Raw genomic sequence first — 17,305 nt, forward strand, 5'->3', positions numbered from 1 at the left:
CCATTAGAGTAGGTGCTGTGCAGTCTGATTTTGCAAAGCATAGTTTGGTTAGGGTAGTGTTACACATTGAAGGCTGGTAGGTAGCTTAATGTGACACTGAACAACAGACAAAATACAAGTGCAGTTCAGTCTGTCTCTTTTGCTGTAGTAAACAGTAAGTTGAACCTGATGTATTCTTAGTTGCGTTACTGATGTATTCTTAGTTGCGTTATTTGGGACGCATTGTGAGCTTGTAGATCAGCTATTTTCGGTGCATAACATGCACACAACTAAGTATAACTCAGGCTTTACAGTGCAACTAAACACATCAACTACAGAGTCACATTGAGGATAGATATTTCATCGGCTCTGCTTTTTTCTCTTGTTACGTTGACTCAGCAAAAAGACTGTTGGGGGGGGGGGATGTGTTTTGCCTGAACATACAAAATTATTAAATTGTTGAATGAAAAAAGGTAGCTATCAGTTACTGATGGTAATGAGAATTGTTTTTTGTTTGTTTTTTATTAAATGCAGATTTTTGCCTTTGAATTCTTTTATGCTTTGAGCAATCCCATTTGCTATTAAGAATATGTTATATTCTTTATATTCTTTTTGTATTTTTGAAAGTTTTTTGTTGTTTCATTTGTCTGCACTTTCACAGATTGTCTCTTTGTTTTATTTTCCTTTGTTCTTTTATTTTTTCTCTATCTCTGTAGCACTCCCAGAAAAGCAGATTTATTCCATGAATATCAAGTCTCTACTGGAAGATTCAATAAAATCGTTTCATTACACAGCCTTTCTTTGTCTTAAAAGCAAACAAACAAAAATACAATAAACTGGTGTGTGTGTGTGTGTGTGTGTGTGTGTGCGCGCGCGTATAGTGTGTGTGTGTGTGTGTGTGTGTGTGTGTGTGTGCATATAGCTAGCTATAAGCTCCTATTTATCATCATTTTCAACTGCAATGATTAGGTTAGTCTTCACTTGGGTCGTCAGGTCAACATGAAAAGCCAAGCTTCCAGGCTGTGTAGTTATTGAAAAGAGAACGGCAGCAATGCAGCTTCCACAATGACAAGACGAATACGGACCTTAAAATAATGGCATCTATTATCTATTAATATTACTATTAGTATTATTAAAGTAAAAGCCATAATATAATCATGAAACCAATAAACACATTAATATTCCTAAAAATGCCACCATATTCAGATTTGACCCATAAAGTGAGTACTGACTGTATCATAGATTGTAAAGATCTGTATATTATACAAATATTGTAGAAATCAGCACTGATTTGTAATAGTTTGTAACTCCAAACATCCTTGTTGTACTTGGGAAGGAAAAGAAAAGAAAAGATATGTGCTGCCACCTACTGGGAAGAGGAGGCAACACGACTAGTGTCCTGGTGTTTTTCCCAATGGAAAAATAAAGTCCCCCCAAGCGTGATAGTGATTGACTATTCATGTAATTTATTTATATAAAAAATAAAAAATCCTATGAAATAAACACAATATTTTGTCAGATTTCGAGGATACATGTATCACCGTCACGCTGGCATCATGACGGCAAGGGGCGAAACCCTACGTCACAGGAAGTAGGAAGTGAAAGGAGCAAAAAGTGGGAGACAACAACAATTCGATGGTGGGAGGTCAACGTGAATCCAATCAGAGCAGATAGATGTGCTTATTAAAACATTTGAATTAATATGTAGTTTAGATTCACACGATATCCGAAGATAGACAACGCTAGAAGTGGATTTGACGCAGTTAGGTAAAGTGTCAGTGACTGTGCTGTGTGCTCCTCTTTAGCCAGTGAATGTGAGTGTGTGTGTGTGTGTGTGTGTGTGTGTGTGTGTGTGTGTGTGTGCATGTGTGTGTGTGTGTGTGTGTGTGTGAGTGACTGTGTGTATGTGACTGTGTGCGCGTGTGTGTGACTGTGTGTATGTGAGTGTGTGTGTGTGTGTGTGTGTGTGTGTGTGTGTGTGTGTGTGTGTGTGTGTGTGTGTGTGTGTGTGTGATTCACAGCAGTCTGTAACTTGCACTTGTGTAACAACATCACTGGTAGCCTATGCATTTAGCACTTTACCAACATTTTCTAATAATACTGTCAGCACGAGTCTCCAGATGAAACGTATCAACATTAGTTACTTAGAAAGTTAGAATAATTGTATTATCATTATAATAATTATAATAATAATTAATTATTATTATTATTATTGCACTATACATCCATGTTGTAATTCACTGCCTTCCTGAACCACACTGGGGTTTCACGCCACAATTCTCCTCCTATAGGCGCCCTGTGTGTTATAAATGGGGCTAAGTGGATTTGCTCTCCTCCGCCACGTGTCTTATCAATATAAGCACCTGTCATCACCATCGACTAACAAGACCCGATGCCTCCTCCTCGCCAGCGGGCACAGCTGGCAGCACAGGAGGTCTGCTGGTGGAGTGGTGGAGGCGGCTCTTAGCCAACACATACAAGACCTGAACGCGCCTGAAAAGAGGTTGTTGAATAAACTTTATGAAGGACTGATAAGCGGTCAGCGGGCTTCCCTGGCCGAGTCCATCACCCTGGTGGAGACCCAGCACCCCAGGAAGAAGGAGCTGTCCCAGGTGCTGCTGCAGAGAGTGGTCTCCTACCGGGAGGAACAGGAACAGAGGAACCAAGGGAAGCCGCTGGCCTTCAGAGTAGGTCTGTAGGTCTTTGCTGTGGTTTTGTTTGTCTCTTGTTAAAGAGACACAAAACATGACTTTTCTATCAATTCCACACCCCACGAAGCCTCAAATTCATGGAGATTGTTTAGTTTTTGTCGTATTCCTGACTCCTGAGCCAATAATTTGACGACTGGGTCAATGGTCAATAGGAGACTTGGTAGTCTCCTACCGGAGGCTCTGCTGGTCATCAAATAATTCGCATAGGAATTGGACAAAAACAAAAAAAGGACTCCAAGGCTTCATGCGGTGTGTAATTGATATAAAATAAGTCCTTTTTTGTGGGAACTACTTGTCCTAACATGTATTTTTATACATGGCTCACTCGGCTGTGCATTTAGTTTGAGCTGTGTGCTGTGCTGACTGTTTGTTCCAGGTCTGTCCGGCCCACCGGGAGCAGGGAAGTCTTCTTTCATCGAGGTGCTGGGGAAGATGTTGACGGGACAAGGACACAAAGTGTCAGTGCTGGCTGTCGACCCCTCCTCCTGCACCACAGGAGGTACTTCCCAGTTCCCACATCGTCATCAACATGATGTTAATGTTGTCATTGGCAACTGTATGTTCATTGGATTTTTTCTTATGTCTTAGTATTTTTCTTGTTCAGAACCTATATGTGTTAAAGCAATTCCTTATAATGCTTTCCAGGTATACAGAGTAGCACTCTTACAGTAATGCACATTTCTTTTTCCACAATATCTGTGTACGAGCAGTTTTTAATGCATTTATTGGACAATTAAGACAAAGCGGAAATGAAGGACAGATGTAGCAAGGAACAAAAAACTATGAAGAAAGGAAATGGGAAATGCACATCAGGGACAAATACACAATATATATAATGGCATATTGACCATTAAGACAAACAAGGAATGAAGGACAGATCATTTAGCAAGGAACAGAGGAAAAAAAATGTAAATGCACATCAGACATAAATATATAAGATATTTAATGGGATATGTGCAGCACCTGGCCTGGCCAGACTAATATCACTGCATAGCCTGTTTACTTTGTACTGTCAGCTTTGTCTGGTTTCCAGGCTGAAACCTTATAGACCAAAGCAGTTGATAGTGACGCTCACTAGAAGTGATGAGCCCCCAAGAGCCCCCAAGAAGTGATGAGCCCCCTCCCCAATGAGCTGAATATCTTCTTTGCCTGATTTGAGACAGAGGGCACCAACACCAGTCCACCAGAGCCTGTGATACCTCAGGAGGCCAGCCCATTATCCATTTCAGAGGCTGATGTGCGTATGGCCTTCATGCGAGTGAACACCCGCAAAGCGGCAGGCCCTGATGGCATTCCAGGTTGTGTCCTTAAAGTCTGTGCACATCAGCTGGCTGGTGTGTTCACAGACATCTTCAATCTCTCCCTCTCCCAAGCTGAAGTTCCTGCTGGCTTCAAAAGGTCCACCATTGTATCGGTACCCAAGCGTACGAATACATCATGCTACAATGACTGGAGACCTGTTGCCTTAACACCAATTGTCAGCCAGTGTTTTGAGAGACTGATTACATCTGCTCGGTCCTGACCGCTACACTGGATCCATGCCAGTTTGCATACCGGAAAAACAGATCTACCGATGATGCAGTGGCCATGGCTCTCCACACCGCCCTCACTCACTTGGACAAGAGAGGGAGCAACAACAGATATGTGCGGATGCTGTTTGTGGACTTAAGCTCCGCCTTCAACACAATTGTCCCTGCAATACTGGACATGAAGCTCAGAGACCTAGGCCTGCCTGCACCCAATCATGTGCAGGTGGATACTGGACTTCTTGTCAAACCGTGCTCAGGTGGTGCGGATGGGGAACATACTGTAACATCCGACCCAATGACCCTCAACACTGGTGCACCCCAAGGCTGTGTGCTCTGGGCTCTGCCCCCTCTTGTACTCCTTGTACACACATGACTGTGTCACCACACACGGCTGCAATATCATCATTAAGTATGCCGATGACACCACACTCATGGTGATGCCAGCGAGACGGCCTACAGAGACGAGGTCAATAAACTGGCGCTATGGTGTCGGGAGAACAACCAAGCTCTCAACGCTGGAAAGACCAAGGAGCTAATTGTGGATTTCAGGAGACAAGAGGAGCGAACACACACCAATTTACATCAATGGAGTTGCAGTGGAGCGCGTCAGTGAGTTCAAGTTCCTTGGCACACACATTGATGAGGACCTTAAGTGGGCTACTCACACCACTCATTTGGTGAAAAAGGCACAACAACGCTAGCCTGGCTAATAAGCCAGACTCAAATCACACTGTCGTGTGATATTTGACGTAATCCGCCAACGGCTGATTCGGTCTGGCTTATTAGCCAGGCTACAACACCTGTACTGCTTACGGTGCTTGAAAAAGTTCAAAGTCAGCCCCCGTATCCTGAGGTCGTTCTATAACTGCACCACCGAGAGCATCCTAACGGGTGGAACCATCATGTGGTACGGGAGCTGCACTGTCCGCCAGCAGAAGGCACTATAGAGGGTAGTGAAAGCAGCCCAGCGTGTAATTGGAGGTGAGCTTCCCTCCCTCCAGTGATTATACGAAAGCTGATGCGTGGCCACGGCGAAACGGATTGTTAAAGATGTGTATCATCCAGGCCACAGCCTGTTTGAACCATCTAAGTGGCCGCGGCCAGGCAACCGGTTCCTCAGCCTCGCCAGCCGCACACAGAGACTATGGAACACATTCTTCCTTTCCGCCATCAGACTTATGAATAGACACTGAACACTACAAGGCCTGGGCTATTTGGTCATATGTCTAAGATCTTGCAACTTTTCAGTAGTTTTAGTTTAGAGATGATAGTTTTAACTTGCACCTATTTTTTTACATAGATTATTTGACACTAGACTGTAGCTGTTGTATGGTTTTTTTTTAACACACAATGAATTTCACGTGCCTTTTACTCTGTAACAGGTATTGCTGAAAATAAAGTTGAACCGTGAACCCTTGAACCGTGAACCTTGAGCCTTCTAATGAGAGTGCAAAATCTCTCTTGCGAGAGCCACCCATCGACTTCTCTAATATACGGCAATCTTCTTCACTAGTCCGATCCATAAGAACACAGTTTGCCGGCTACTGCTACAGAGCTGATCATGAAGTTATATCTATAACTTCTTCTCTGGAATCCTACCTCAAAGCAGACCAGAGGTAGAAAACTGTCGTTCCCTGATGTCATCGCTAGGGACACATGCATCAGTAAGCATTAACTGGGGATGGCAATAGAATAGGGGTGGGCAATTATTTTTCCGAAGGGGCCAAATGAGAAACAGAAAATATAGTGGAGGTCCAGGCCAAAAGGCTGAACATAATATTACATTTATTTATATAAAATGCCATTGTTTTGACAAGCTGGTATAAGAGTATATGTTGTCATTATTACCTCTGACTTCAGTAAATAAAAATACTCAGTAGTCCAAATTTTGTTGAACCCTCTGCATTTGGCATCTACCTTTCTATTTTTGTCACGAGCAGACATTTTTGAGGGGTGACAAGGAAGGTACAGTAACAGGTTGTCGATGTGTACATGAATAAACAGGCTTCAAAATATAAGTAATGCGGTTTTAGTCCAAATCCGAAAGTACGTTTTGCTTTCTAATTTGCTTTCTAATTTAAAGTGACCTTTCACAGGCCAGTCAGAGTCAGCCAAAGGGCCGTATTTGGCCCCCGGGCCGAATAATGCCCAGGTCTGCAATAGAAGGACCAGGAAGTCTGGCGTGTCATTGTGAAATCCATGATTTCGACCGCGGCCGAAAAGTGATGATGAGAAGTGATGAATGAAGGAGAGCGAATCAAAGGTGGATTTCCAATATGAAGATGGTGAGCTGCAAGACCAATCCGTATGAAGCTGATGACGCCTGTCACAGTGGAGGTCGATATGATACGGTAGATACAAGCAAGTTTGCACTTAGACCAGCACAGCCTGTGGACAAAATTGCACTGCAAAATGCGTCGATGGCCAATTATCAGGCATACAGTATATAGATGAGGAGTGGAGCCTGTCTAGAGATAGAGACATGTGTCTAACTCTATCTTCCCTGCTGTAGATCCTCTGCAGATGCCTCTGTAGCAGCATACATTTATGTAATTTATTAGGTTCAGATCACAGTACATTATATCGGAACATCACTCATAACAAACGACAATACCAAAACAAAACAACAGAAAGAAAAAATCGTCCTGGAAGTGTCTACTACATTTATGAGTGGTTGCCAAACCTTTACAAAGCCTTGATAATAGTAATTTATGACATGTAAGCTTTTCTAAGGGTATTATCCTTACCACGGTTTCACACCAGTCTGCTAATGAGGGTGGATCTCTAGCAACCCAAACCTTGAGAATGCTCTTTCTCGCAATATACAGAAGTATTCTAATCAGTTTAACATTGTATTTGTTTCGTATATTTCCCACATGATGATAACCCATAATTTTACAGATCTCTGCCTTCACTTGTCTGATTACTGGACAGCTCCAGATCATATGTACCAGTCTCTCTTTTGCATTTTGGGCACAATTTGTGCCAAATTTGCTCCTTTTTGAGGGGCCCTCCCAACGCCTGAATTTCCATTGTGACGTCATGTGGCAGCAAGTCTATGGACTTTCTTTCTTCTTTTTTTTGAAACTTTGTTTTTATTTTCCAAACAACAATCGAAACTTACATACATACGTTCAAGATACATACGTTGTTTTAAGCATGCCTCCCTTTTTTATGTTCCATGTCATGGGGGGCATGACATGGCACCCCTCACTAGATACAGTGCACTTAATGTATGGAATAACACTAAATAAATGATGGAATGCCATTTTGATTGATTTATTGATTGATATGCTGTATAAATCACTCTTCTCTATCCAGGCTCTCTGATGGGTGATAAAACTCGTATGACAGAGCTGTCCAGGGACATGAATGCTTTTATCAGACCGTCCCCGACCTCTGGAACTTTAGGCGGCGTCACCAGAACCACAAACGAGGCCATCGTCCTCTGTGAGGGGGCCGGATATGACATCGTTCTTGTAGAGACTGTAGGTAAGAGTAAGACTACCTGGTACCTCCAGCGGTTGCTTGGATTGCATAAAGCATGTGCTCGCACAACAGGCAAAAATATTCAGAGAATACGTAAGAGACGTTAAATGGATGCTTAACCCATTTAGACCTGAGCTCGATTCTACAATGTCTTCTAAATCCTGACCGTTTTCTGAAAAACCCTATGTTTCTGTCAGTCGTTCTCAAACATTTTCATGCGGACCCCCAAAAATATATGTAATTGGCCACCGAACCCCATCTGAAAATATGTTGTTCCAGGAAGCTTAGATTTGAGTTAAAAACTTTTGCTCTGAAAGAATATATATTCTTTCTTATAAGATTTGCACCACATTTTATCAAATTTTCAAAAATAGCATGAGCATTATTAGTGATGACCAATTATAGTAAGATAAGGTTGAAAATGGGTGCTGTAGTCCATTAAAGAATAAAGTGTGTGAAATGATCAAGACAGTGGGCATGTAGTAACCAATCTGAGAACGCATCATTAACAAATAAATGGAAAAACAGCGCTTTTGACGGAGTCAACAGTCTGTCTCAAGAGACTTAGGAACAACAAATATAACAAATGTCAGCGAGATGAAATGCTGTGATGAAGAATAATGAGCACACTGCCAACATCACAGTAGCACCGGTGAACCTGAAGCCATGGCTTGTGTTTTCCAGGTGTGGGTCAGTCAGAGTTTGCAGTGGCTGACATGGTGGACATGTTTGTTCTCCTTATTCCACCAGCAGGTGGCGACGAACTCCAGGTCAGTGAAAAACAGTGACATGCCAGCCAGATTCTATTAGCTCTCATTCTAGAGCAGTGGTTCTCAAACCTAAAGGACCCCGTCCACAACAGACTATATGAGTCCATTTGGAACCCCTCAAGGAACCCAGATGGTCCCACTTTGAGAACCATTGGCAATGTTTTCCAGACACTTTATACATTTTGTTTTTAATAATTTTTTCAAAACATTCCCAAAAAAAACAAAGATTTTCATTCATTAAAAACAATTTAATTACTTTTTTCAGTAATTTCATGAAGAAATAACATTTTTTTAAGGAATTCCCTAAATTAGAAAACAAATGTTTAAGAAGTAGTGAAAATAGCCAAGCTTGTAGATCTGCTATTTTCACCAGTTTGGGTCCCAGGCAAACGTCTAATTTCTCTTTTGGGTCTTCGTCACGATTAAAACCTTGGGGAGTCTAGAGTGACTGACCCCCTAATCAGATTTTTTACGACTAGCAGTCATTCTCAACCCGTTACATTTCAAGGACCCCCAGTTTGACATGCATTAGTCTACAGACCCCCATCTAATGGCAAAACTAATGGCATTTCTATCTCTGGGCCCCCAATTTCTATTGTAAAATCAATGTTTGTTCAGTTATGGTTTCAAGCTGTCATATTATCTTTATATTCCTTTAACGTACAAGTGACTTCTACCTGTATCTAGGCAACTATATACATCTATACTTGAGTTATTCTGTAACACATTTCCAGGTTAAGTGGGGGGTCACTCAGTCTAGTGGTTTTGCACACATAATTTAGCTTCCACACGTACAAAATGGAATTAATTACTCTATACAAGATACTCAATTGGGCGTCTGTAATTGTGTTACAGATATTTTTATAGCATCAAACATACTTAGCAACAGTTAATCCACATGGGGAACATGTGCATCTCAAATTTCATGTGGCCATCCATGATTCACAATGGACTCAATTGGACTCAAATCAGATATGAGCCCCATTGACTTCCTTTATAAAATTATAAATGTAAATATTTTCTAAAAGTTTACAAGGTGAAAAATAGATAAATAGTGGTGGTATGTCTGTGGCCTACTTGCAGTGTGCATACAAAGTTTGTCGCTGATCAGTAAGTACAGTGTTTTGCGAGATATTTGATACAGTCTGTTTATATATTTAATAATTTGACGGCAGCAACGTTTTCTCTCAGTCAGTTGATTCTTTATATCCATATGAGTCAAACCACCGCGATCATTTGTTTCTTTTTGGAACACAGTTCTTATTTTACGCAATATGAAAAAGTTGCACTTCTGTCACTTTGTACCTCCGTACAAATAAACTTCTCGAAATGTACAGAAACAAAAGAATCGCGTGTGTGTGTGTGTGTGTGTGTGTGTGTGTGTGTGTGTGTGTGTGTGTGTGTGTGTGTGTGTGTGTGTGTGTGTGTGTGTGTGTGTGTGTGTGTGTGTGTGTGTGTGTGTGTGTGTGTGTGTGTGTGTGTGTGTGTGTGTGTGTGTGTGTGTGTGTGTGTGTGTGTGTGTGTGTGTGTGTGTGTGTGTGTGTGTGTGTGTGTGTGTGTGTGTGTGTGTGTGTGTGCGTGCGTGCGTGCAGCATTACCTGAAGAGCGTGACGAAGCATTACATGAAGAGCGTGTGACAGAAGCGTTACAGGCTTCCTGTACGTTTCCATAGTAACTGCGATTTGCGGCCGCAATTTATCCCCAAAGGGAAAATGAGGCGTTACAGCAGCAGCACAGCAGTATGATTAAATAAAACTGCTGGACAACAGAACAGACACAGGTGGACATAAACACATAAGACCAGAACCACCATAGGACCGTATGCATTGGGGGAGACAGTTCTTATGCATTTGCATTATAGAGTCTGATAGCACTTGGCCAATGAAGTTATTATACCAATGAATTCCTCCCTACACACATTTGTGTTGTCACTGTGAAGAAGGCATTCTGTTGCCGAAACGTTGGTATAATAAAGGTTTTTGCATCGTGACTAGGAGCTGGTTTTTTTTACGAGCTGTCTGACCTTTGTTCACATAGATGCTCAACAATGCCGGATGCACCACAGTGAATTCGAACCCACAACCTCCGTGGTGGTTGCTCAGAGACTTTATCAATGTGCCATGCAGGGTCGAGTTGTCTTATATGGAGTGATATAGGTCGAGTCTTAATAGAGAATGAGACTCGACTACATTCTGTAGAATATTAAAACCATCCAGAGATGAAGCTCACTATCGGGGAACTCCTGATTTATCTGCATCATGAAAATCAGACCACTCTGAAGCGAGTGGTGCAACAGCACCCCCTATTGGTACTCTAAACATCGGGACATAGGTTAGGACATAGGGACATAGGGACATTGTTGTTCCTTGGAGTGGTTGCACCACTCAAAAAAGAAAGGCTCACAGACTTTGGAAAGCAGGCATAGTCAATTGTAATGGAATCTGATACACCTTGATCACAATACGCCATAGATTATGTGTACCGATTTGTGAGAGTTTTGGACAAAACATTAAGGCAAAAACTGTTTTGAAAAAATGCCGGAATATGTAGCACATAGTAGCGTTATGATCCAAGATTTTTATTGTCCAACACTTTCAAGAGTTATAGGTCAAAATATGAAACAGCCTTTTATAGTGCCACGCCGTCACCATGAGCTGACGTGAAAAATCTTGGACAGAGGTTCTTTGGTCTACTGGGTGTGTGAGTGCAAAGTTTCACAATGATTGATCCAATGGTGCTGGGGATTAGCTGCTCTGTATACTTAAAAACATACACAAACTTTCTATTATTAAACAAGAAAAGGTTAGAAAATTGCAGCATTGGATGCAAGAATAGTTTTGAGCTAACTAATTTGGAAGCATGTCATTGGCTGTCAATCGGCCCAATCATCAAAAGATTGCAGGGAAACTGACCAGTGACGTCAATCTCAGGAGGCATTTTGTCATCTCTGTAAGCAGACATATTATAGTAAACAGTAGCTCTCTATTACCTTCCATCTAATAAACTCACAATCTGTTTCACTTCATTCACAGAATCACAGTGCCCTCAATCAGATTAGGAGTCTCTAGACATGAGATGTGTGTACAACACTAGAGTAACATGAACTGACTGAGCCCTCCACTGGTCCCGCAGGGCATCAAGCGGGGCATCATAGAGATGGCCGACCTGGTGGTGGTGACCAAGTCTGATGGAGACCTGGTGGTGCCAGCACGGCGAATCCAGGCCGAGTACACCAGCGCTCTCAAACTGCTCAGGAAAAAATCCTTGAACTGGAGACCAAAGGTAGGGGGGGGGGGGGGAGATCTTTTCATTTGCCAGTTCGAACCCAGTCTCCGTCAGTGTATGATTGGGTGAATGTAATGCACAATCTATGTAAAGCGCCTTGGATAAAGGCGCTATATAAATGCACCATTTACCAGTAGTCAGACTAATCGATTTAGTCGATTATAAAAATCTGTTTCGTGTCAATTCATTGATATATAGAAAATAAAACAAATTATAAATCCCAATGCTTCTTGATTATTCGATTAAATGAAAAAGGAATCCGTAGGAACAATAATTGCTGCGAAAATAAGTGATATCTTCAGCCCAACACATTTTTGACTCGGGAGTTGGCAGTGTCAAGTCTGTTGCATGTCTGGTCTATTTGATTGGTACATTTGCATTTTCACATACAGCCCCTCTGGCTAATGTCTAGATAAGTTCATGGTTACGGTACATGTGTGAAAGCATTATTATCTAATGTCTAGATAAGTTCATGGTCACGGTACATGTGTGAAAGCAGCTAGACTGAGAGATAGAAAGAGAGCGAGATAATGTGTAATAGATGGGGAAAGGGAGTCTTTATGTTTATACAGTATGTGTGGGCGAGAGAGAGAGAGAGAGAGTGTGTGTGTGTGTGTGAGTGAAACCTTGAGGCGCAGGTGGAGGGTTGGAGGTTATAACTAAACCATAAAATGGTAAGATTCAAATTGATTGAGAAGATTGAAAGCGTTGTCAGTTGACATCTCAACTGAGTTTGTCATCGTACTGTACATCGTACTGTACTGTACATGCTGGCCTGTACTCTGAGTTTGGCATCGTACTGTACATGCTGGCCTGTACTCACATGAGTCTGTCCTTAAAAGAAGGAAAAAAGCATACTGTATATGCGCGTGCGCACACCCGCACACACTGTTAACTGACCCCAACAAGACGACCCATGGAGAGGTCAGCTGATCCGGGGGGGATGATGATGTCATGGCCTCACAGAATCAGTACTGCAGTGTCTCCTCGCGCCTGCCTCCCTCCCTCCCCCGCTCACTCGCCTCGCTGGCCTTGTCCCTTTGTCTCCCTGGTCCAATGCAGCATCTGCCCACCTGGCAGGCGGCCAAGCAGCGACCACCCTCCCCTCCCCCAGTCCCCTAGCTCCAACCCATCCAAGCCCTCACCACCACCACTGCTCTGAATGCTGCTGCTGTGTCATGCATTTTCCTGATTAGAAGCCCACACACTCTGAATAAAAGCCTGATCTCTCTCTCTCTCTCTCTCTCTCTCATGCTCTGTATTGCACTCTTGTTTCCATCTTGTTTCTGTTTCTTCTAGTCTCTTCTTTCTCCATCCCTACTGCCCTGCCTCGCTCTATTAGGCCTAACACCATTTCTAAATAAGCCCTCATCTCTCTTTCTTCTCTTCTCTGTCTTCCTCTCTTACTTAACTTGGTCTTAACTTGGTTGCCGTGCCTATTGATTATGTCTAATGCTGAGCTCCCTTTCTCTGTCTTTTCACTGTTGTTTGTTAATCTGCCTTCCTCTTTCGATTTCATCCATCCTTAATTTGATCATAATGTTTTTGGAAGCTTAGGTAAAGTACATTTTGTTTGGAATTATATTTTTATGAAACCAAGTCGCTTGTCTATTTCAAGTCATGTACTGTATATGCCAAAACAATGAGTGTTTGATCAAGATGTTACAGAGTCAAAGAGAAGCCCCACTGGCCGTCACGTGTTACAGAGTCAAAGAGAAGCCCCACTGGCCGTCACGTGTTACAGAGTCAAAGAGAAGCCCCACTGGCCGTCACGTTACAGAGTCAAAGAGAAGCCCCACTGGCCGTCACGTTACAGAGTCAAAGAGAAGCCCCACTGGCCGTCACGTTACAGAGTCAAAGAGAAGCCCCACTGGCCGTCACGTGTTACAGAGTCAAAGAGAAGCCCCACTGGCCGTCACGTGTTACAGAGTCAAAGAGAAGCCCCACTGGCCGTCACGTGTTACAGAGTCAAAGAGAAGCCCCACTGGCCGTCACGTGTTACAGAGTCAAAGAGAAGCCCCACTGGCCGTCACGTGTTACAGAGTCAAAGAGAAGCCCCACTGGCCGTCACGTGTTACAGAGTCAAAGAGAAGCCCCACTGGCCGTCACGTGTGACATTTTCTTCAGCATAATTGTCTTCTGTTTAAAACAGAATAAATGTCACCAGAATTATTTTAGGGTGGCCTTGTTGTTTAATGAAATTGTTAAAAACTACAATTCTATCAAGCCAAAATAATTACATTTCAATATACCACTACTCAAGACAGTGCTGCCTTAGACAGCACTGTGCTGCGAGATCTAGCTGTGCCTCTAGCTCCATGTCTCAGTGTAATGCATTAAACTGTGTGATTTAATTGTCCTGAGGGCAGCCTTTTTTTAAATCTCAAATTAGAATTTATCTCATGTTGCCATCAAAGTCAAACCCAAGAGGGCATTCTTCACTTTTATTCCGGGATATGGGACTGTGTAGCAGAAAGCACAGCCGACTGCTGTAGTGTGTCGACATCATCAAAGTACCTCTAGTTGACGAGACTAAGGCCTCTTTTAGACGGCGACCATATAACCATATAACACGTCAAAGTCCCGTTGCGTTCTCATTTTTTTGGACCATTTACATGAGAACGCACACTTGAATGAAAACGCTACAAAGTGCATGCATATATATGCCAGGTCGCTAGGTGGCGCGTGTCCTTGTGGGGTCCGTGTGACGCAGCGCATATATAAACCATAGACATAAGTCACACATGCGTAGAACTACTTCCGTTCTTCTACACAGAAAGTAAACAAACGTCGCGTCCTCATCACACCCCCAGCAAACCGGACTATCCGACATGGTTGTTGTTGTTCGTTTCCCCTAGCAACTGAGGCATGCCTATGACACCATGTAAAAACGTAGGACACGGGTGAGCCGACCAGAGCTGACGTAAGCCATGATGTCACAATTTTTGCGTATCCACCGTTTTGCCTGTTTATATGGAGACCATAGGAAACGGCGTTCTAAAAGATTTCCACTCTGGGAGGTGGTTTCACTTCGTTGCGTTTTCACCTCCTGTGGACACGGTTCTCGTCTAAATGACAGCAGCAAATGATACTTTATTTTGCAGTTTTTTATGAACACGATCCTCGTGTAAAGAGCACCTAAGTGTCCTGTAACAGACATTTACCCAAGTTCAACTCTGCTTGCAGCCATCATTCTATTGTTCATGAAGCTTTAACTCAATTCAAGTCACCATGCATTATAACTTAAGGTGCATTCTTAAATGTGATCCATAATACCCATGTTAACAACTTGGCATGAGATTTACCCCCAAAAAAAGAATCCATGGCCATATTACCCATTTATTTGCATTATATGCTATATCCCCACCACCCCACCCCCACCAGGTGGTGCGAGTGTCCTCTCAGACCGGGGAGGGCATCCCCGAGCTCTGGGCGAAGATGGCGTCGTATCGGGACAAAATGCTGGACGTTGGGGACCTGCAGCGTCGCCGCAGGGCCCAGCACAAAGTCTGGATGTGGAGTCTGATCCAGGAGAGCGTCCTGCAGCACTTCCAGAACCACCCGGCTGTCAGAGGAGAGCTGCCCCACCTGGAGGACAGGGTCACCAGGGGAGCCATCTCCCCTGGACTGGCCGCTGACCTGCTGCTCAAAGCCTTCTCATCTTCTTCATCGTCATCATCATAGTTTGTCACACCCAAGGGAGCCCCCTCCCGAGGGCTGTCGGCATCCTCGTCGTTGGCACAGGGACCACTGCACTTCCTCAGAGTGAGGGACCTACTGGTGCCTGGCGTTGGATCGGTGCCCCTTGCTGTACTGCCAAGTTCTCCGAAGGGCGAATTCAAAATGTTTTTGGCCCTCATTAGTGTGTTAATGAAATTAAAATACTGTACAAGCCTTAGTCGGACACAGTGGATATGAACGGACCGGAAACCAGTACTGTTGCTTGTTTGAAGCCGTACAAGGCTTCATCCTTTTATTTTAAATCCAAACTTGAGATATGATAGATTCAAAGAATCCAGTTAGCACAAAGACTGAATCAAACTCGTTTACTCTAAATATAAGGAAAGGACACATCATTGGCCAGTATTCAGTTCTCACATACTGCAGGGGAACATTCAATATTAGACAATCAATTGACAACACAAATGTTAAATATTAAGCATTTCATATTTATAGAATATTTTATATAGACCAGGGATCAGCCAGGTATTTGTCATTACCCAAGAAGTATCTGCAACCCCACAATCCAATTGTGGCATGGCCATACAGTATCTTAGTGGATAGAGAGGCCATCTGGTAATCAGTTTGTCCCCTGGACCGATGCTGCCTGCCCGAGGATGGACAATATGAGGGCAACGACAAACATGCCCATACTATTACATACCCATAGCCTTAATTCACAAAGACAACTAGAAATAAAATATAATTTGATCAACACTTTAAATGAATAGATTAACATTTACTGGCAATGCAGAAAATGGTCCCACTGGTATTCCCAGACAGTGTGGGGAGAGACAGAGCTGGCTGGAACACTGAAGGTGTATTGCTGCCATGCTTCACGTGAGCAGGTAAACTCCAGTGTCTCCTCAGCCATGAATTAAACCAAACCTTCCCCAACAACCGTGTTTGGCAGCCAAGTTTTGTACTTGGCAAATTCCTTTAATAGTAGCCCTGGGCCTTTAATAGTAGCCCTGGGCCTTTGCGGTGCCAGTGCAGATTGCAGTTGCACTTTAGCTGTGCTGTTTTGTCAGCTGCCGTTTAAACCCTACAAAAGATATGGGTTTAGCGTTTGCTGGTCAGCTGTAGCCTAACACTTGTGAAGATGGCAATTTCGTTTCCTGACAAAATGTGAACATGCGTGACAGATTTGATGGATCTCTGTCCTCTGTTTGAGCAACACATACTGTACAGTCATAACTGTACACAACAATTTTGACTGTGTTGCTTAACCAGTCGGTTGATATCCAAAATATGGGTCATGATATGTTCTGGCAGGGTTGCAAGCAAAGAAATAAAGTCAACATATACAAATGGTTGAATTCTAGGGTTTTTAATGTCTCCTGATTTAATGGCTGGCACAAGCTTTTACGTATGCTTTTAATTAACTGAACAGACTTGTGTTTGCTTGTTGTTGGAATGGAATACATTATTGTCTCCACCAGGCCGAAGTCATGGTGAGAGAGTATGTTTTTAAATTATTATTTTTGTGTACATATCATTGATATGATTATTGCTGCCCATAAGTCAGTTTGTGTCTGAGATGCAACTTGTTTGTGGACAGTGGAGATGGGTTGAGCAACCCAAGGAGCCCATGGGGAGATTTCCTTGCTGCTTGTCATGATTGCCTTCAGTCAGCATACCCTGATTTATTTTACTTCATTAAATCTTTTTAAAATAGTGACCAGATATGTGTTTGTTGAGAGTATGTGTCTTTTGGACCCTTTGGCAATTATTGTCTAGTTTCTTTATGATTATCGCTGTTGTGAATTGTTGTGAATAGGGATAGGGATGGTACAGTCAGTCGACTCATGTGTACCTCGAC

At 42.9% G+C, this 17,305-nt stretch overlaps 1 protein-coding gene across 1 annotated transcript; it reads left to right on the plus strand.

Annotated features, from left to right (window-relative positions):
• The first annotated feature begins 1,599 nt into the window (after nucleotides 1–1,599).
• mmaa (metabolism of cobalamin associated A) lies at nucleotides 1,600–17,119 on the plus strand. The gene is made up of 7 exons (XM_080759159.1): nucleotides 1,600–1,746; nucleotides 2,271–2,670; nucleotides 3,067–3,189; nucleotides 7,541–7,711; nucleotides 8,393–8,478; nucleotides 11,611–11,760; nucleotides 15,148–17,119. The coding sequence occupies exons 2-7, from the start codon at nucleotides 2,289–2,291 to the stop codon at nucleotides 15,445–15,447; spliced, it is 1,212 nt and encodes a 403-aa protein (XP_080615285.1). The 5' UTR covers nucleotides 1,600–1,746; nucleotides 2,271–2,288; the 3' UTR covers nucleotides 15,448–17,119.
• Nucleotides 17,120–17,305: the final 186 nt, after the last annotated feature.

The sequence above is a fragment of the Protomyctophum bolini genome, assembly GCF_963924005.1.
Source record: "Protomyctophum bolini genome assembly, chromosome: 3".
NCBI classification, from domain to species: domain Eukaryota; kingdom Metazoa; phylum Chordata; class Actinopteri; order Myctophiformes; family Myctophidae; genus Protomyctophum; species Protomyctophum bolini.

Excerpts from the sequence above, each read along its gene's own strand:
- mmaa (XM_080759159.1), top strand. The coding sequence starts at position 2,289 with ATGGGGCTAAGTGGATTTGCTCTCCTCCGCCACGTGTCTTATCAATAT. Across the intron at positions 7,712-8,392 it reads CGTTCTTGTAGAGACTGTAG|GTGTGGGTCAGTCAGAGTTT; the intron begins GTAAGAGTAAGA and ends TGTGTTTTCCAG. Across the intron at positions 8,479-11,610 it reads CAGGTGGCGACGAACTCCAG|GGCATCAAGCGGGGCATCAT; the intron begins GTCAGTGAAAAA and ends CTGGTCCCGCAG.